At 41.3% G+C, this 22,428-nt stretch overlaps 2 protein-coding genes across 8 annotated transcripts in view; one reads left to right on the forward strand and one right to left on the reverse strand.

Moving 5' to 3' along the window:
* The window catches only part of astn1 (astrotactin 1), a 107,363-nt gene extending 98,790 nt beyond the window's left edge, over positions 1-8,573 (reverse strand). For all 6 annotated transcript variants that reach the window (XM_062480879.1, XM_062480878.1, XM_062480877.1 and 3 more), the window contains exon 1: positions 8,201-8,573. In XM_062480879.1, coding sequence (XP_062336863.1) covers positions 8,201-8,501 — 301 coding nt within the window. In that variant the 5' untranslated portion in view covers positions 8,502-8,573. The remainder of the gene's footprint in view (positions 1-8,200) is intronic.
* A 3,954-nt stretch (positions 8,574-12,527) lies between these two features.
* brinp2 (bone morphogenetic protein/retinoic acid inducible neural-specific 2) overlaps positions 12,528-22,428 on the forward strand; it is a 53,516-nt gene continuing 43,615 nt past the window's right edge. The window contains exon 1 of one of the 2 annotated variants that reach the window (XM_062481863.1): positions 12,528-13,271. The gene's annotated coding sequence lies outside the window, so the exon portion shown is untranslated. Of the gene's footprint in view, positions 13,272-19,120; positions 19,187-22,428 lie in introns of those variants that run through there. The other variant, XM_062481865.1, reaches the window with a different exon arrangement.

Genomic DNA, 22,428 nt, shown 5'->3' on the forward strand with positions numbered 1-22,428 from the left:
TTAAACTGGGCTAATACATCTTTAACAATGATATTAAGGTTGCCATTAGTGTTAGGGGTGTATGTAGACTGTTCTGTAGATAGTACATGACACTCTTGCAAAATATGGAATTCTCTGCATATAACGAGGTGCTCTAGGGGAGAAATATACAAATCAATAAAATACAAAACATAGACAAGGTTATGTCAATGTAAAATGCATATTAGGAAGGTAAGAAGATGGACTGCAATAGACCTCCCAGGGAGTAAGCATTTCCTTTCAAGCAACACAATAAGATAACGTTCATAAACTTTCATCCCTATTGTAAACATTAACTGCGGATTTATTAATGGAGAGATTCCCCATGATATTGCATTATCAAAACATCCCACACATGGGTGACAACAGCTGACGCAACAGGCATTTACGGTCTCTGGTGAATAGTGTCAATTGAGCTATGGCTTATACGATATCATGCTTAATATGTTCTACCCATGTCTTGCAAGTCCATTGATCAATCTGCTGCCACAGCATTGTAAATGCACAGACATGTTTCAATGGCTGTTCCACAAATCAGCACGTAACATTTACATTTACATTTAGTCATTTAGCAGACGCTCTTATCCAGAGCTACTTACAGTAAGTACAGGGACATTCCCCCGAGGCAAGTAGGGTGAAGTGCCTTGCCCAAGGACACAACGTCATCTGGCACGGCCGGGAATCGAACTGGCAACCTTCTGATTACAAGCCCGCTTCCCTAACCGCTCTGCCACCTGACTCCCGTAACATGCTATAGGTTATACCATCACAGTCTCAACCCACACACAAACTGTCTATTGTTTAGCTTAGGGTTAGATTAAACAATCTTATATTAGACCAATGTAATAACAACAGCCTGATAACCCAAAGCACTGCAGGCAATTATGAAGGCAAGTATATAAAACTATGACTCAATTGAAATACTTTTATCACTAATTAGCCTACAGGCTGATGTAAATTGCACGCTCTTTCACATAACTTGAAGCGTTACTCCCCTTGGAGTCAGATGTCATTCCAAATGAGAGAGTCTGAAGGTGACACATTCGCTGCATTAGGCACTCGGCACCAAGTTCAAGAGGTCTGAATCATACTAGGTGAATAGCAAGTACTGTTCTTTAGGAAAGGTTACACCAGAGTTAAAGTCGGGACATAAATGTGGCGCCACAATCGAGAAGCAAACCACTGGAGGTTGCCTACAACTCGGTATATGTCTTAAATATGGATGAGTGAATGTATACTGCAACATTCTTAAGCCTTTCAAACTATGCTATCTAAAGAAATACATGTTCACATTCCTCATTAGGCAACATTAGACATTGGATTCTTCCCCTAAATCAACCAAATGCAACATTGTGCAATTTTCCATAGGGTTCTATATAGTCTACAGCAGCCATAAATATATATTATTTGTTTTATATATATATAGCGCCAGATAAAATAAGTCATTTAAGGTTACCGTTCCTATAAAACAGGTCTATAGCTTGCTCTTTTATTAAACAAACTAAATGGCCTTATCTTATTTACACGACGGCATGTCATTTCTGTCTCTACATGGTCGTCTTCCCCCCCCCCCCCCCCCCCCCCAAGCTGTAAACCTAGGGGAAACACTGCATTAGCATTAGCTCATAAGCAGCAACCACCTTTCTGGAATACCACCCTGGTAGAGCCCAAGGCTGGATACATCTATTGACAATTAGCTATAGGACCTGTCGGCTTAAGTACCTCGTCACTACCTCACGGCTACTTTCACCCTGCTGAATTGACAGCCTTAGTCACAGGTTAGCTAGAGAGTATACTAAAGGGTTGTCCAGAGAGAAATAATTCACTTCACCTCTGGTTAGGAGAGAAGTGGGAAGCAGGTTGGTCAACACTGAAACCTCATTGTGTCTCTGCCTCACTCCCAGGAAACCCAAGCTGCAATAAATGCAATGACAACCAATTACCTCAATAAAGGGCTTAATCAAGAGAACATTTAGCTAGTCTTAATCTTAACTGGATGGATGGATGGATGCCACGGATGGCTTTGTGCACTTAATGTGCCTCCACCAATTTAGGAGACACATAGCAGAAATGCAGTCAAAAGCTTTTAAAACCATTTTACTCTAACCATTGATGTGGACATGTGTGAGAGTCATAGTTCTTCTCTTGCAGAGAAGTACAGGTACTTGCTTTTAATGGAAGAGTACAATAGTTGATACGATTGATAGTTGACCTTTTAAAACCTACAGATTTAAACACTGTGCAAAACTTCTGTCAATGCATTATACCATACCGACATCTCTTATAGACAATTAGCTATTGAGTAACACATTACATTTACATTACATTTAGTCATTTAGCAGACGCTCTTATCCAGAGCAACTTACAGTAAGTACAGGGACAGTCCCCCCGAGGCAAGTAGGGTGAAGTGCTTTGCCCAAGGATACAACGTCATTTTTCATAGCCGGAATCGAACCGGCAACCTTCTGATTCCCTAACCGCTCAGCCATCTGACCCCCCACCATCTGACCCACATATAGCTAACATGTCCAGAAACACCACAGCATAACCAGCTCACCACATGGTTCATCTCAGGCACAAATTCAAAATCCATCATCACGTTAATATTTTACCAACACCTCCATGACAATAGCTGACATGTTCTACATTCAGCACCCAGTCACAGACACAGCCCTGGTGTGCAGCAGTGGAACTGTCCAATAATTCACACCTTCTACATCCTGGTTTGACACGGTCAGACAAGTGCCCTGGCAGTGTCATCTCATTAGAAACTGGCTCTCCTTGAGAAGCTGTGCTCAGCAGAAGAAGAAAAAAAAGTGAATTCTATACAGAACATTTCTTTTGTCAGGCCTCGAAGTAGCTTAAGTGGATGGAAATGGAAAAAGTCGCAGTCTGAAAAAAGATAAACCTGTGTCCTTTGGAGAGTGTGCAGGATCAGCTTCCAGGCAGAGAGAAGCCTGAAATGAGTGATCCATTGGAAGGGAAGATAGATGGACTCCATGTTTCTCCTTCCCTACCTACTACTATAAAGGAGAGCCACTGCCATGGGTAAAGTCATGCCGGGGTTGTCACTCAAAAGTTTTACTATCCAAGTTCCAAAGTTTCCTCACGTCTATTTACTTTTATGTACAGTTTGTTCAGCTCGTGGGGTCGATTAAGTGGATCTCTTCCCTGTTGCCTATTGAGAATGGCACAACTGCGGAGTTTCACTGATAGTGGCTGAAATCAACCAGTTCACCATTAAAATATACGTGGACATCCAAACCTTTTCATACCTAAATGTTAAGTACACTTTTGTCCTTCACAAAATCCAGCCTTTAATCTCATTACTCGGTAGACTGCATGTGAAATAGAAGACATTTACAAAGTATATTGCTAAGAAGGTTGTCATGCATGATTGTCATAGTGGGAAAATAAAGTAATTACTTTATTCAATACTTCATTTAAACTATGCCAAGGAACATACAGAATGAATAGCAGCAGATACTGTATATATTTGTATAATATTTATTGGAACTGGAACCAGATCTAACCAAGTCTCCTACTTTGAAAGTCTATGTGTCTAAACTACTAGACCAGGCAACATACTGTCTCAGTGACAATCATCATAGTGGACTACTTTAACACCAGGTATTTTACCAAACCAACTCTGCTCCCAACATTTTTCCTGGGCAGCTGGGAGATCAGACAGCTACTTCTGGACAGGGTCTCACTGCCGAGAATTGAGAGATTGAACTAAATGTGATGTAATAAAGATGTCTGAGATGAAATAGGAAAAAGTAGCATCCTGCGGTTGAAACTTCTAGCCAGCTGGATCTGATCAAATTCTGTTGAACTAAAAAAAAAAATCTTTGAACGGCACTGCATCTCAATCTTTTTTTTTTATTTGCCTTAAGAACCCTCTGAAGGCAACAGTACGTGGAGTGCCATAAATTACGCAAATGCCCAACTCTCTCTCTGAGGAAGTCGAAGTATTCCAGGCCATCTTCCGTGTGTTTAGTTGTCCAGAGTCTACTCCCAGTGGTACACATGAGTCTGCATATAGATTTCAGCTTGTCCCCTTGCCCTCTGTTGATCTTCTCTAACCCAAGACCCAAACGAGGAAGCAGCAGGCCTGTCGTACAGTTGGAGAGATATTATATCAGCTAATAAAAAAGAGAGACACCAAAGAACATTATGAACAACTGCACACGGAATACTCCCAATTCCAAATGGCTTGAATACTGTATAAATTCTGGATGCCTGTGACAAATGGGCGTTTGGGAAATAACACCTGAAAAACTTGTGCTTTATTATTCACACAGCTATTACTGATACTTTTCAATGCACCGAACAACAGTATACATCCCAAAAATCTGTTGAAGATATACAGGAGGATTCACTCACCCAGTAAAAAGAAAATTGCAACTGGAGAAAAAACATCATAAACAGCAGTATTATTTTAGGATATATATATATACCTATTATAGAATACACATTAATGATGCAAAGAGTTTACACAAGGCTTCAGGAAGTTAATTTTTATCACGACTTATTGCCACTGTGTCTGTTTACACTGTAACAACCACACACAACCACACACACACCAAGCAATCTGATGTCCTACTGCACTGTCTGTAACATCATGTAAGAGAAAAATACATTCCTTTGAAGGTTTCAAAAACCTGTTACAACAGTGTACACTGTGTATTACTTAAGCCATCAGAAGTGCACAGATCTAACAGCATGAATAACTATAGTGCAACAACAACATCTCAACCAAATAGTGCACAATACAATGCAGCTAAATCAATGTCATATCACAAGTGTGTGCAACATCAAACAATTTTGTAGGTGTAGTCTCTTGCTTTACAGTAAAGTGGACACAAATGACTCAGTCCCCAGTCACAGCACTACTGGCCTATAAATTCCAACCCTATGGTGCTGTTTGCATTGGACTTTAAATAAGCATTCCTGTATGCCACTGTGCAGCTGTAACCCTCACTCCCTCCGAGAGAGGAGTTTGAACGTCCCTTCTCTTTGAGGCACCCACTGAGCACGTTGTCATGGAAACCACTCACTACTTCTCCTCTGCAGAAAATCCTGCCAAACAGGTAAAACCCTCTGCCTGATTTTGTCAGAATATTTCACACAACACAAAAATGTGATTAAGTACAAATATAGAAATTAAGTGCCCATTTGAACTGGGACATTTAGATTTAGATTTACTAGTTATTATTAATTACTAACCTTCAATTCAATATGTGACGTTAGCCTTAATATTACATCACTTAGAAAAGCCCAGAGGTGGTCATGATTACCTGAATAATGACAAAGTCAAGAAATTAAATTTTTCAGACTCGTCTTGAAAAACAAATACCTTTGCATCGGATTTATGAATGCATATCAGAATGTGTAAATGTGTGTCTGTGTGTGTGTCTGTGTGTGTGTTTGTGTGTGTGTCTGTGTGTGTGTGTGGCTGGGTGGGTGGTGTGTGAGTGCATCTATTGAACTAAGCGTTACTAAAAAAGGAGCACATTTAAGCTAATTAACCATTAAAGCCACACATATTCACATTACATTAGTAACACAAAGACATGAAGTATTGATAGCTTGTGTGGAGGAAGGTGTATACATTTTTAAGTGACTAATGGATGTTCCTTTAACACTGGGTACAACTCTGTCAACACACTTCTGATTCTATTACTCAAACACGAGTCAACTGACTAGTGAAATACAGTCAATGCCATTTAAAATTAAATATTCAATATGGAAAAAACATAATTATTTCAACTCACGCTCTCAATATTTCAACCTTTTATATTGGGACTTGAAACAGCAGGGTTCAATGAACTTGTCTACCGTAGAGTAGACAAGAGTACTGCAAAATGAAAGGCTACATTTATAAAACATAATCTTACAACAAAGTTTTAACTTTGTCCTAAGTAAGCGAAACCTTGCCCCTAAAACATCTAGCTTTGGACTGGGAGTCTAGAGACGATACCAGGGTGCTTGCTTGACAATCGTTTTATGTGGTTACACCTGAGAAGTTACAGTCCTTGTTCAGCATGATAGTATCATCTGGACTTTTGCATAATCATGCCCTACAGGTTTACTGTTATTCTGTGGTTTCTTATCACTGTGTTGTGATACAAGCAAGTTGGACGTTGAAATTCATGCATTTCTGGTAGTAGGCATATCTGGTAGTCATTTCTTGTAGCGTACTGAGACTAGTGTACAAATACAGAGTAAACCACCACCCCATTGCATGGGTAATTGGCATGCGTCAAATGTAAACAAATGAATTTCATTAAGTGGGTAATAGTTCTGATGACACATCAGGTGGTTCTCCACAGTTTCTTGTAACTCTATGGAAAGTAGAAAACTACTGACTCACAACCATAGCAATATCTTACTGTAATTACTCACATATGTTTTGCAGGTTAATTTCTCATCTGTCATTAAGTATCTTCAAAAGATTGCTTTCACTGGCTGCTGACAAAGCAAACTTTCAACACGCTAACACGCCTATTAGTAATTCCATGCTGAGACACCATATTTGACCCTGAAGGTTTAGAAATGTGCAGGTGCTCGAGCGTTTCAGAGGTGAGAAAGTAACCTACGTTAGGAATCTAGAATTGTGTTAAATTCCATGGTGTGAATTTTCATTAAAAGTTTGATCTCCTGGTGTTAGAAACCTTGTAAATGAAATGTCAAACACAAAAACATGCTAATTATTATGCCAAGTGCTATGCAAGCGGTATATTGTTCTTATTTTATCTTTAATGAATAAACCCTCAGTCCAATTTAGCTTTTTAGATGCTTTACAAAGCTTGTTTTTTGGTCTCCTATTTGTAGCTTACATAAGAAATTATCATTCTGATAGAACCATATAGGAATATTGACTGTTAAATGCCTACTGATGTGCTTATTTTCCAAAACCACTTCTTAACAATAGCATTACACTTTTCAGTGTTCCCACACTTCTTATACAGTGACTTCCATGACTAAACCTAATTTGTACTGTAGTACTGGAAATTCCAATCGATTCTAACCCTTCTCTGCATGTGTTTTGAGCAAAGCATTGCATGGTTACTGTGGGCCTCTTAACAGTGCTACTCTGTGCACATAAGGGTAGGAGACAAAATTAGGTAGTTTTACACAGTTTTACACATTTACTGAGACAACAATTGTTAACAATTACAATTCTGTTTCTTGTTGAAAGTAGCATGTAAACAATATCTATGTAACATTAAACTGACATGATGCTACAAAATATGAATTAAACATCACAGGCATGAGAAGACAAAAAAGCTTGTGTCACTTTATTATTTCTGCCAACTACTTCAGGCAGTCAATATGACAGAGCTCTATATGTCATTTAATCAAGCTGATACTGTTAAACTCCCATTCTACTAAGGACCACAAAGTATCCTGCATGCTGAAATCGCTCCTGAAAGAGCCATTGGGAATTAGTGCTCTACGTAATATCAGCACCATGGACAGCGTCCAGAGTTCCAAGCGAAGTTTTGAACTTGTCATCCGCTCATCCCTGCCACGGTAAAAACGGGGTTGTTTAAAACAGCTCTGCTTGCTACTTTAGGCTGACTGTACACGTAAAACTTTGAAGTAATAGCAAACACATACTTTAAACGGAGATTAGTTTTCCGTTAAAAGTATTGCTGTGTGTAGTAGTAGTGCTGGCACAGCCACTTGTGTAAAAGTGAGTCGTCCACAATGTAAACAACTCCTGCACCTGTGACAGTGAAGTCCATATGAATAGCGTGATACGGTAGAATTCGAATTCATATGTAATATACTGTGCAAAGTATTTCAGTAAAACCACAGGCAATGGAGCTTGCAAGATGTGTAATGTAAAACATAATACTGTACAAGCATTGAAACAACAGACAGTTTAAACTTCATAAAGGCAGTAGCCCAATACTAAACCTAACGTGATTGTACCGAATCATTCGAGATAGACCCAGTAGTATTGCTGAATAACGTTTCACAAGCAGGCTACTTACACAGTAGGCATTGATTATGAATGTTAGCAAGGCCTGCTGTTGATCTACACATGCTGTCGCAAGAGCTCATATCAGGTATAGGCTACTATAAAAAATAAACATGGCGGATTAGCATGAATAGCCAAATCCTAAAATACCCGATGTTAGAGTCAAGTGGTGCATGTATCCAAACTTACCAAGGACGAAAAAGGGGAGTTCGGTGTTTTCTAGATCGTCAACGACAACAATTTCTCCTGGAAAATCATTTCTGACGGAGAACAGCAGTTTGGGCTCGGAGGCCGATGGGCTGTGCATGATGCTCAGGTCGTTCTCTCTCAAAAACGGCAACGCAGACACGGTGACGCTTTTCATTTTGCATTCCATATCTTGGGACTGGTCCTCGTCGGCATTTAAGCACCAAATATGTACCGGATGAAAGGCAAAGATGCATGCGACAGAGACGAACAATCTCAGTCCCATCATGCTCGCCATTGCCATGGTTTTGCACGTATTCTCCTGTCTCTGTTCTAGCTTGCCTCCGCCAAGCGCGGGCTGCGCGAGCAATAGCAGCGAGGGAGAATGCGCTGGCAAAGCACAATTTCCGGGAATGTTGGTTTCGCAAGATAACGCTTTTTATTTCACACAAATCTCCAAATCATCTGTCAAATGGTCAAAGATTATTTTTCACGATTTTAATGCTGCTCAACATTAAAGCGATGGCGGGGAAGATGAATCGACGCAGTGACTGACCCCTTTATTGGAATTGTCCACATTAAGCCTGAATGTTTGAACTTAAAGTCCATGTGAACGTTCACGGGTTAAGGAAAACTTGCCACATTATTTTTACTTGCCTATCATTAACATTGACATTAGTAGCATTGTATATCCCAATATTGTTAAATTCGATATCCGTTTTGAGACCCTTTTTAACGGTGTCACATAATATATTTGAATGTAGGCTAGTCTAAAGAATTGTAGGCTATAGCAGTGTCTCTGTGTCACAGCATTGACTTCACTCTTTTTTTTTGTCGCCAACACATCGTTTTGAAAAGATAACTAGGCCCTGGAAAATGAAGGTCCACTACTGTATTACCCTTTCTCCAGTTTGGAAAAAAGTAAATTAATAGTAAATATCAGGCCCGAGATAAACAGTGTTACTGATACCATCACAGATACATTCATTATTGATGGAGTGGTTGTCAAATTGCTTTTAAGATTCACGAAAACAGCGTTTGATGATGCCCCTATTTTGATAAACAACAGGTTGAGAGTTGAGAGAGAGAGACCAGGGGGGTAGATGAATTAGATATACCAAAGAGAGAAGAAAGACCGCAGAGAGAAGGAAGAAAAAAAATACATCTGGTGATGAGACTAGCAGGTGCAAGGAGAAAGGAAGGGGGGAGGGGTGATGATACAGAGGGATAGACTCACATCTAAGAATGATCTCACTGTGTAATCTTGAGCTGCTTCCAGCAGCACAGCACAGCAAAGCTATAAAACCACCATAAACTGTATGGTGGTTTTGTGATGAGAACCCTGCATGTCCACCTCAGACGTGGGCTGTAAAGAGCACTGAGGGTGGGAGGCAGGCCTTTCAGGGAAGCTGCACACCCCCAGTCCTATCCCAACGACATGGCCCTTCCTGACACAATCCTTCCAATACCCACCCGTTCTCCAAATGTCTCTATTTGTGTATATATATAATATATTATTTTTACTAAGTAACTGAACTGATTGCTAAGTTATTGAAGTTTATATACTGGTTGGGGAATCATTTGTGTCCTTATGTAACTTCCTGTGAGCTTAACTGTGGCGTTAGCTTGATCCCGTTATTAAGGAGGATTTAGTTTTTCATCAATGAAAAGGCATGAGGCTGATGAAAGGACTGAATTTGTGGGCTTGGATATTGAGCTAATTTGATTTGATTCTCAAGCCGAATCACGGAGAAAGTGATTCTGTTTAAGTTGTATTTTATCTTTGCTACCAATTATAAGTATCTCACATCATCTGATCCACAGTGACCATCTAGAAAAATTTTACACAGTGTAATAGTAGGTTTTACTGGGAGTACAGTGGCGCATACTATGTGCAATTCTTTTTTTTAATTAAATGAAACCCATTACCACTGCATGTTATTACACTCTATTGGTAATATGCAGTATGAATATGTTATGGCCATTAATATTCATCCAGACGCAATACATTTATTTTAGAATGTTGTATGTCTGAAGTATACTAGGCTCCAATTCACCTGTGGAAACATGTAATTTCTCTCAGACATCCAGGTGAACTTTTCTATACTGTGTGTAAGTCTTGTGAGTGCTCCACTTGTCCAAACTGCCAGATAAATTATTTTCATTCCATTAGAGGCATGCATAATAAATAGTCAAGGTTGATCTAATTGTGAGTGCTTGGATCAGAGTCACCAAACTCAGGGAATGGAATTCTGCCAGCCCCTCCTTTCCTCCTCTTCTCTCTGTCTCTATCCCTCGTCCTCTTTCCCTCACACCTCCTTATCCACGCCCCCCCCCCTTACCCGGTCTGCCTCCTCCCCCCTCCTCTCCCCCCCCACCATCTCTCTCCACCTCTCTCTACCTCCCTTCTTCTCTTTCCTCTCCCTCCCTCTGGAGACAGTACCCTTGGAGTTTTCCATATGTCAACTTCACAAGACAAATGGCAATGGGAGGCATCTGCCACATGGCCTCCCAGGACGGATTACCTGGACTGCCAGGCAACGCACAGTCACACGACAGAGGCTGGTGGCCAGGCGCTCCCCTTAAACGCACCACCCAGACCTGACCTTCCAGTTATGGGCCTGATCACCCCCTTGGGCCTGTAGCATCTGGCTAGGTAATGTATTGTTGGCATGACAACGATGCCACAAGGAGTGTGGAAGATCAGAAGCCTTGTGTACCCTGGAGTTTGACCATCTGTGGCTTATTGGTTGTCATTAAGGTTTCTAATTTGGGGTCGGATTGGGAATTGGCCAATTGAGGGCAGCAAATGTCATTAGCCAACTCCCCCTGTGATTCTGTGGACATATTTACATATTTATACACCTTAATTGTCTTTGCCTTTACTGTCATGACATTGATGTAGGGAGGGAGCAAGGAGGCAGAGTCAGAGGAGCTGGAGGTTTACTGGGGCTCATGTTCTATTTCTGACTGACAATTTGGATGGTTTAATAAGTAATACACTGTGGACCTACTGTAACTGTAGCCTGATCTTAATGTACATATAAGATGATAAGTCCCCATTGTTAAATAACATAAGATGTGATGTGGTTTAATGTCCATGTAGGGAAATTTGTTCTGGACTGCACACAAATCCACAAAAGATAAAATCATACATCAATATCTTATCAGTACGGTGGAGACATAATGCACAACCCTCGCGACCACATACACATATTGATGTTGCACAACCCTCATGACCTCATATTGCACAACCCTCATGGCTACATACACAAATACAGTGTGTGTGGAAAATTCTCCTGCTGTCCAACGCAGAAAAAAGCCCCTTGCAAATTCTAAAAATACGTCTCACACGTAGGCGTGCGGTACGCGCGCCGGGTTCTGACACAAACCAAGACATCTATCCATGGTATTCAACAAGCTGTCATCATCTTCAGGCTTCCTCCCATAGGCCCTTTAATGTTCTTCAAAGATCTCCACTTTAATCCCCCATTTGTTCAGGAAGACAAGGGGGAGAAATTAGTCCTCCTTTCAACAGATCTATTGTAGCTCTCACTACCTGTTCTGAGTGAACAGTACTGAGAATAATAGGCATTAAGTCACCTGTCTTACAACATATATAAGTTTATCAGTATCCCTTTTTGAAACACAAAATATTGAACTTTAATGCGCATTTAGATCAATTTACCTCAGATAAGTCCACCTCATCATCTCTGATTGAAGATCTTTGGCTACTCTTTTCTAGAAAGCTGAGGAATTAAAGGTGCACATTTGCTACCTCCATCCACCCTTCAAAAATTTAGCATAGGCTGATGGGATTGGACTTTTTGGGATGTATTGCTTAAAAAGGGGGGATATATCTCCCTTCAGAAACTGGGGACCCTTTGTCAGTATGAATTCAGTTTTCCGGCAGGCACAACAAATTTATAACAGACACATTTGGCTAAAGCACTGGGAGAGAAGCATTTTCACTTTCATTAGCCAGCCTGTCCCTTTAGGCTTTTACAGAGCATGGTCTATCCTGCTCCTCCCTATTCCCCTTCCCCCCCTTCTCCTCATTTTCTCTTTTTCTCTCTGTCTGTCTCTCTTTCTTTCCTACTCTCTCTCTCTTTCTCTCTCGCTTTTTCTCTGTCTGTCTCTCTTTCTCTTTCTCTATCTCTCTCTAACTCTTCTCATCGTCCTCTCCTCCTCCACATAGCACTACCAGCGCCCTCCAGCCCTCCCCTCCTTGTTATTTGCTCTGAGCTCTGGCCAATCAGTGCACAGGAGGTGTGGCCACAGGAGCCAGTCCGACAGAGCTCGTTGAGGAGAAAGAGATGCTTTCCTGAAAGACTTGCAACAGCACTCCACACTCCTGGGCTGGATGTGCGAAGCTTGACAGTGAGTGATGACTATAGCAGAGGCAGCTGAGGCTTAGCTCAGTTGCACACAGGGGGAAAGAGGGAAAAAAGGTTCAAATTGGATATCTGGGCTTTGGTAGCAGGTGCAGTCTCTTTATTGAAAGGAATGTTGCCTGAGAGGATGAAAACTGTTTGAACATTTCTGGCGTGGATTTATTCCTCCTCTTTTGTGTGTTCCAGCCTTTATTTTTAGAACCTGAAGACATGGGATACACCTGGCATTTAATGGACTTTTACCTCTACTAACACTAGATCTGACCCTAAGCACGCATGTTTAGTTGTTGAGGAACTTCTTCCTCTTTTTAGTTAGCTTTTCACGTCTCCTGCCTATTCTGAGGCAGGATAAATCAAGAGCAAGAGCAAAACAGGGAGAACCGTCGGACCCCAGCCTGCGTGTTCAGACTTCACCCAAGGGACCGTGTGTGCGTTTGCGTGATAGAGAGGGAGAGAGGGGGACTGGATGTCAGGATTATCTCTTCAGCAGCTCTAACTCGCCCCGGGCGAGCACCAAGTGAAAGAGAAGGAGACGAGGAGGCGGTTGGAGCCTACTGCTGGCTCCTTTCCACCAGTTTCCCACGAGGACTGACAGAGTTCTGACACCTTCACTCGCTGGTAGGATACAACGACAACAAACAAACAGGAGAGCCGCGACAGGACCACCCTTCACAGTCTGGGTGAGCTACCCTTTACACATGTACACACTCAAACTAGTGTTTGGGTTGTCTGGTGGAGCCTTTAGGACACTGAGCAAAGCTGGTGTGTTTGCGTAGTTTTGTGCAGTCTCTCTGTGCAGTGAGGACGGTGTGATCACAGAGGGTTTCTTCCCCTTTTCTTCAACTCAGACTTCACATCATTTTCATATGTGATCATGATTAGGCCAAGGAGAGTTCCTCGATGGTAGAGAAGGAATGGTTCTGACATTACATTATAGAATAGCCCAATTAATTCAGTGTGGTGTGTCTGACAGCACAATTCATGAGACTCTTTTGCAGGGTAACATTGAATACGCTGAGGGTGTAATGTATAAAAAATGAAATTGGAGCATTCATTATGTGAGAATTGCAATCAATCCATCAATTTTGATAAAGGTATCTGGCTGGGATAGGAAAGCAATTTATGTGAGCAGAAATTCCACTGTGAACTATTGAATAGCTTGCACCATGGTTATGGAAGGCAGCAGGGTGAATGCATAACTATCACTTTTAAAAGTCCAAAACATCTGTGACTTGCGGTTGATAAAACCGCACAGTTATTACCCCTAACAAGGTTTGCAAAAATCTGAAGGCCAGATATAATAGCCTCATAAGGGTGATGCATGAAAAACTTGCTACTCTTTCGGTGTACTTGACCACTTTTTGGAGATTTTTTTCCCTGCTGGTCATTAAAATGTAGCACCCCAGGAAACAGAGTTAGCGAGATGAAATGGAACAAACAAACCCCCCTGGTCTGTTTGTTGTTCACAGTCTTCATCTCTTGCTGTGGTGTACTTGGACACATGCCTAGCTGGGCATGGAGGAGGTGGGGGGTTGGGGGGGAGGAGGAGGTGGGGGGGAGGAGGAATGGGGAGGGGGGGAGGAGGAGGGGGGGGGGGCGGGGTGGGTGTGGAAGTGGGGTGGGTGGTTGGGGAGGTTGGGGTGTAGGCGGGGGTTGGGGTGTTTGTATGGAGGTTGGTTGGGAGAGTGGGGGGTTGGGGAGGTTGGGGGGGAGGGGCAGGGTGGGGGCTGGCTGGCTTTTCTCCTCAGTACTGGAGAGGGTTTGTGTTTCAAGTACGGAGAACGCTAGCTGGCGGGAACGGCCAAACAACCTATTGTTTCACATATGTACATTAATCCTCTTTTCCTCTCAAAGTGTGTTTGTTGCCCAAGCAGAGCTGGACCTGACATTTCAATCTGAGGAGGGGGGGGTGTTCCATGTGGTTTTACCACACAATATAAAGCAGCTTTCTTTCTCTGTTTAATCCATTAAGAAATGTTTTTGTAAGCTGTGTCAGTGTGTTTTTAAGTCCAAGCTTGTATTTATGTTTTGATTGCTCTCTCTCTTTCTCTATCTGTGTGTGTACTGTGTGTGTGTGTTTGTGTGTGTGTGTGTGTGTGTGTGTTGGATTGAGTGAACTCGAAAATTACTCGAAATGTGAAATGACTCTCAGAGCAGGATGTGCACAGATTTTAAGTGTGTGTGTCTGCATGTGTGTGTCAATATATGTTTGTCTATGTGTGTAAGCAATTGCAAAACTTGCGATATATACTGTATGCTTTCTGTTATTTAATGGTTGACTTATGTCTAAAAAGCAATGATACAAATGAGAAAACTTCCTTTTTTCTTATAATGATTCTCCATTATAGAAAATTGTCCATGTTATTATTTTTTTTGCAGCCTCTGTATTTACTGGTCACACATTTTAAAATGTAATTGCTTTTGCAAATAAATGAGTTCTAAAATCAGCTCACTTAATTTCCATGTTACATGTGCAGCTGATTACGAAGTATGCATTTACTGCAGTTTGCTGCTGCAGACAAAGTATTAATAGGGCTGTTCAGCTCACCTCACATCTCTCCTCAACCAGTACTGAGTAGGAAGCAGGATCTAAGTGCTTTTTCTCACCTACAGAGGGAGTAGGGAACAAACTAACGTTTATCATAGCAGCCTCTAGCACTCTGCCACTGAAAGAAAGCGCTATTTTATTTATAAATGTCCTGCCTCATGTTTGATTCATTGGAGTGGGTGAACTCTTTTTTTGGGTAGTGAAATGATAAGAAATGACTCGCAGGGCAGGATGTGCAAAGATTTTAAGTTTAAAGGCATTGATCTCATTATCGAGCAGCATCGCCAAGATTCATTGGACTTGACATCCAAACCATTCATTGATTTTCAGTGTTACTGTCAAGGGAGATTTAATCCACCCTAAGCCATACAGGTTACATTGTAGAAATGTTCCATTTGTACTTTGTTGACCCAGTTTATTGCTAAAGTGCTTGTGCCAGCATTCAGACCTTTTTGGTGCAAATGGAGAACAGCATGCCTGCTGTTTGTCTTGTTTGTGGATTTTTTTGGGTGCTCCTCAAAGTATGATGAAATATCGATCCAGTTGAGCCCCCCTGCATGTTTGGCAGCACAGCTGCACTTTAATATGCCCTCAAAAAACATACGGAGAACAGACTGAGCTCCCCTGACTCATATTCCCAAAAGAAAGCCAGTTCAAAAGGAGAAACAAGGGTGGAACCCGGTTTGCTGTATCCTTATCAGCCAGCCACATCAGCACAGCCATTTGCCAGAAACATCTGTGCAGACTTGATAATAGTCCCCCCACCTTTCAGACACACCAAGAGTGTTTGGGGAAGTTCAGGTCATTGATTGCCTTTCCATCGTAGAGCATGGTGGATTTAGACAAACAAAATTATGATAATTGTACAGACACCCGAAAAATCTGGACAGTGTCCATACATTGGACTGCTGCCATTGCCTGCAACACACACCCACACATGCACATACCCACATGGCAAAGCTGAAGGTAGTTTTTTTGTTAATACATTCATTTATGAGACATTTTTCTTTCCTTTATTCGCCCAACACGTTTTTTTTTTTCATTGGTTGGTTTGCATGCTTAATGAGATGTTAAATTAATGGATAGAATTGCCAAAATGTAGCCCAGTAACCCCCCTTTGCATTCCTCCTCTGTCAGCGTGAACTTACTCATGCATGTGATGTATAGAAGCATGCCTGTCAGTCCGAGTTCATAACAGATGCCTTTGGGAGGATGATATCTGCACTGATATGAATGTAGATATGCTGCTGTGTAGATATTGTCTGTTTTCTAAATGCAACTCTCAAGTAAAGAAAAATTACGTGTGTATAATTATCATTATATAACCTGTCTAAATCTATATTTGATTACGATACAAAAACATTCCACTGAATCCTTCATTTTATTGAACTGACCAAGACAGGACTGTAAAACAAAATGATTTACAGAGACATTTAAAGGCAACTGTTTTAAAGGCAGGCAAATGCACAAACAATGAGTCTCAAGAGTTGCTGAGCTGTAATCAGAATCAGAATGGGATTTATTCGCCATGAAAGTTTGCACAGACAAGGAATTTGCTTTGGCAGGAAGGTGCATACAATAAACATATACCTAAAATTTAATTATGTGGACTATCTATACTAAGGGTACATAAACTAGCAGTACTAAGTGGGATTAGAATAGAATTAAATATACAATAAAATAAAATATAAATTGCCGTAAATTACAATATAAAAATACAAAAATACAAATATTACAAAAAATACAAATGTACAAGATACCATTTTGTAATGCAGTGCAAAAAGCAGTGTGTTTTAAGCAAGAAGTCATTAGAGTCAATGCATCAGTAAGCCCATTTCAACAGAGTTCTGAGGAACCGTACAGTATACATACTTAGATACGTAGAATTAGACCACAACAATAACCGAATTATGTTGCCGAAATATCGTCACAGCTGATGTCACAGCTGATGTGATTGCATGGAGAAATCCCTGCAGACATATTATTCTATCAAGTACAAGAGTTAGAAAAATAGACTGGAAGTATCAACTCCATGCCAATTTTCTGAAGCTGAGGTGAGGGTTCCTTAATCATGTGTTAACCCTGAGCCACTCACAAGTACAGTAAGGTTCAACTGCGGGTTTCACGTACAGTAGATAATCATATGCTGGTGTGTTCATTAGACAAGCTTCATCAGACCGTAACCAACTGATTTGGTCTCTCTGGCTCCTAACAGAAAAAAACCTTGACCCTATTAAAGGGTTTGTGTAGCATTTTGTTAGAACACAGACTGTGTGCAATTAAAGAAAAATGTTGACAACGTTGAAGGATAGGTATGGTGAAGGATGACTTATTTAATTTAAAAACATTTGTAAATATATGCACTGTCTGCTGCACAAGGCAAATGCGTGACACAAGTGTTCGTAATAAGGAAAGACAATAAACCTGCTCATCAAGGGAACGTTATCTTGTGTCAAACTTACACAGTAACGGTCAGCTTTACCAAAACATCAATCATCACAAAAGTTGAATCTTCAAATGACCCCGGTCAATAGGTTTCCCTGCTCAGAATGATTTATTGTCTGAGAGAGCCAGGGATCAAAAGAGTCTGGTGACCGCAAGATGGGCTTGATTCACCCAGCTCTGCAGCTGGCTGGGCACAGGTGGATACCTCACCAATCAGACACAACAGCAGGCTTCTTCAACTGCATTTTAATTGGCCGCTGAGAGGTGCTGCGGTCATCAGAGACCGCAAGCTGGAAGCCATTACACTTGGCGGCAGGGTCCAGAGGCCCACAGATTACCCCTTTGCCCTCCTTGCCCTTGTTAAAACCATGGAGCTAAAAAAGAACGATCGTCCGGATATTGATTTCAAGACAAAGACACAGATTCGTCCCAAGCTCGGGCCTCTACGTAGTTCAATTTCCAGGCACTGATATGTGGAAATGTAAGATGGAAGCTCAATCTTCGCAGCATGATGGGTGGACAAGAATGACCCTATTCCGATTGGTTCTTACAATAAGAGTAATTCAGTTTCCAACAATGTAATTGGACACCGGGATGAAAGCTGCTGTCTTCTGTAACCATATGCTGTGTGACAGAGTGGCAGCCTGAGTTCAGGGAACTCAGCTGTTCTGCACCTGAGAGAATTAACAATGAGAACACAACCTCATCCCCCTCATATCAGCCCAGCGCTGTTCCACTCCTCTCATACCCTGGTCCCCAGGCTCCAAGATGGATGACTGCTGTTATCCTGCCCCAGCACCCCCCATTGGCATTTCACTGGGGTCGGATGACCTTTCCAAATGCTATAGAGACTTGGATTATCTATTGATCAACTGGTAACCAGTACATCTCTGTAAGGTGTGTTTCTGTACCTTATGTGTCTCTCTGAACACCGTGTGGACAGGTGGTATTTAGGCGTGACATACATCTTTTCTCACAACCCCCCTGCAATGCCAATCAGGAAGTGCAGAGCTTCATGCAGAAGTGTTGTGAGTGATGACAATTAACATGCCTGTCTAATGGTCTGTAAAAGGATCTTTACTACTGTCTCACTCTTCCAGACAGTCACCTCCAAGACCAGCAATCGCTTCGTCATTCACTCATGGTTTGAAAAAACAGTAATGTAAGTGTAAGGGGCAAGTGGATGTTGTGGAGGGGGAGTTGAAGATTATGGTCCAAAAATAACATCAATATATATTCATCCACTTTCCCCTAGAAAGCCCAACTTGCCCCACACCAAGTTTCACTCATTAAACAACTAAAACGTAATTCGGTTTTACAACATGGCAGTTCCTATGTAACTACAATTGCTACTATATACTTGTGGTTACATGGTAGCCAATGTAAACTTAAACAGGTAAAGTGTAAAGTGTTGCTGAAGTCGATATTTTCATTTAAAGGTCAATTACCTCCGCAATTCCTCTTATTTTTCCATTTTTCACACAGAATGCAATGAGTTATTTGGCCGTCAAATGGCTGACACATGAATGTGTCTGGAATAACTTCCTCACAGGAAGGTGATTTCAACTGGTGGATCTGGCTGAGACATCTGCAGACTGATCAGTAAGCCAACTCTATCCTTTTAATCTGGAGCGGTTAGTGAGATAAGGACACGGTGTGGAAGGCTTTTAGCATCTCCCTGATGGGTGGGCACCACGGGAGTGTTAGATAAATGTACAGACCAGGTGAATAGATAAGGATTTTAATGTTCTTCGAAAAAATGGAACACCGGGGAAAAAATAAATTAAGATCTGGAGCCACACGAGGCACTTCAGCTGCACTGATGATGACACACTTTCCACAGACGGCAAAGAGGGAACATTCCTCATAAAAAGAATCATTTATTTAATTGCGGTGTTCCATACTGGATGAAAAACGTCCTACTGTCTCAAAATATTCATATTTGCTGCCTCTTCACAGGCACGGCATGCCCGTGTAAGGGCCTAACTGCGGTGGAATGCCAACCAGTACTGTGTGCTTGGATGGATAATTAACTGTCAAGCTACCGGGATACTTTCATCTGTGGCCATCCTGGCAATCCGTACACTTACTGTAGGCAACAGGCTCTTCGGCTGTTCTTCGGATCCCTCAGTATATTGGTCGCGGTTGAAGAACCCCTCTGTATATCCACGTTTATAGTTATTTGCATCTCTCTTCATCATTGTGACATGAGCCATGCATTCTTAATTAAAAGATGCACAGTGATTTACACAGTTATGACATAAAGGCAGGGGCTCATATATCATGGGTGAGAGGGGGCCATCGCTACAGTGTAGTGATGTATTTTGTAGGTGGGCGTGAATTTCTCCGAGATGCTACACATCTTTGCACATAGCATAGTGATAGCGTAACTAGTCTGGATCACACTACCTCTATGACTGGGCCAGGAGGTCATTCTCAAGGTCCAAAAGTAACACTTTGGCATTCCATTTTTAGGTCACACGGATGTACAATGTGCAGTGTTTAATATCTCTGCTATGGGGGATTTTTTAAAGATACGATTTAGGTCTTCATGAATTATATATTTAGCTGTTCAGAAGACCCAGCAGTAGATATCCTCTTTATCCCTCTTTGTCTCTCAGACTCAGACTCTTTTTGCCCAGACTTTCATTATCTTCCCCTCAGAGCCATCATTGCCTCTGACCGGGCCTCACATTCGGATTAGAAAGATTGCCATCTCTGTCACTTGCTTATCGGTTTCTTCCCTCTTGAAATAAAGCTGAGGCAGACTAATCTGGAGTAATGTTGGAGATGCTCTCCAGATTACGGGGGGGAGGGGGGTTGGAAGGTATGGAAATCCTTGACCCATTAGATGTCCTTCATATGGCAAATCAGCTCTGCTTCCATACTTGCGCTCTGGATAAGAGCGTCTGCTAAATGACTAAATGTTTAGCAGGGAGTTCACTGACCGGCACCTTGCTATTACAGAAATGCTTCTGTTACCTTCTGGGACTTTCTGTAGAATCTTGAGAACCTGCTTGTAATCATTAGGCAACAGAATGCAATTACAATCCATTTGAAGACATGTACAGTGTATTTCATTGTATGTCCTGTACAGAATGTCACACAACCTCTTTAATTACTGGATCCACAGACTGTGTCATTGTCACCTCATGGCCAAACTGAGTTTTGTTTAGTATAATAGCAGGTCTGGTTTGTAGAAGAAAAAAACATGGACATTCAAGACTTTATGTGGCCATCACTCAAAGTCCAAAGTGACATGTTTACATCGTTTAATACTGGCTTAAGCTATCAAGGTGAGACAGATAGACCTCTGAAAGAAAGAGTGGAGAAGTGACGGAGCGATTTGATATCTAAATATAGGGTCTCTTTCTACGCACATATTTCATACAGACAACCCGCCAGGAAAAGAAAAGGGATGAGAAAAAGGAGTCAATGAAAAAATTGACTCATCCTCCTCCTTGCAGTCATGCTGTTTTTTCTTTCCTTCATCTCAGGGGGTTCAGAAGAATGTGGCACTTGTTCTGAGGTCCTTACTATCCCCCTTTACACTGGTTCACTAAATGGCTCATGTTTTCTCTCCTGCAATACCTAGAGGCATAGATCAGTCTCACTAGGATTAAGCAGATTGGGAACACTATTAAATGGCTTTGGCAACTGTCTTCTTCAACATGTAAATAGAATTTGCATGACTGTTTAGAGCTAAACCCAGCCCTGTTTTGCAGGTGATTTCTCCCCTTGCATTTCTTCGAGGTGAGTGCCTCAAGTCGTGAGCTAGCTTACTTGCTCATGGGCAGGGCTATAAGATTAGTGTCCAAAGTGAAGGACACACAATACAGGTATAATGCTTTAACTGGATTTATTAACAACTCTATCAGATTTTGTTATTCAATGATTCTCAAAAGGTTACAGGGGATTTAAATGGAAAAGTTTTGAAATGTGCTGTTATTTAAAACGTGTGCCCCAAAGGCTTGAGAAGAATATTAAAATGTTCTATAAATTGTCAGTCAGCAAACAGTAATGAGTAAAACTATGAAATGGCAATGCCTCAGTAGAATACTCACTGTTAAGCAAACAACAGAGGTTCTTCATCTACTGAATTTTCAAAAGAACTGCGAACAATTGGAGAATCTTTATAATGAATCATCCGATTTTCGAGAGGAATTTGAAAGAACAGCGGCATTGTGATTTTTTTCTATACGCCTCCAGCTCTACAGATCAGCATTTGCGATGAGCCAGTCTTGTTGTGGTGGCGAGGTTTTTAAACACCGTCTGCGTCTCCATTGCTAAAAGGTCAAACCGTTGTGTGAAATTAGTCAAGACAGAAAAGGTCATTCAGATTGTTCCTTTCTAATAGATAAGCTTCAGACATAATGGCTTTTTGTTTTCCATATTATCGTATATGATAATACCAACCTCCACCCCTCTTTTGCTCTTGTTCACGTCGGAGAGACTTAGTATAAAGTCAAGCTTTGTGCAGTCAGGGAGAAAGGAGGTTATGGGATCAAAGTTAAGTATGATAATGACGGGTGATGCAATATGAATTATGATAGCTGCTGTGTGTCTCAGCTTAGTTGTGTGACTGAAATATTTCATTTGAGATAGGGCTGAATAGAGAGCGATAAAAAGGGGTGAGAACCGCAAACCGGATATCCTATTACCCACAAGCTATTATCAAGTGTTTTCAAATGAAATTCGCCTCACTTTTTCCAAAAGTGCCCTTTGTTTTCCTGATGACTCAGTCATGGGAGGAACATTATAAAACGGCCAGCAGCATGTTTGGAGTTTTAATGTCAATAATAGTTATGCTAATAAAACTCCCAGTACATCCCTGATAGGATGGA

Source organism: Osmerus eperlanus, chromosome 16, assembly GCF_963692335.1.
Source record: "Osmerus eperlanus chromosome 16, fOsmEpe2.1, whole genome shotgun sequence".
Classification (NCBI taxonomy): Eukaryota; Metazoa; Chordata; class Actinopteri; order Osmeriformes; family Osmeridae; genus Osmerus; species Osmerus eperlanus.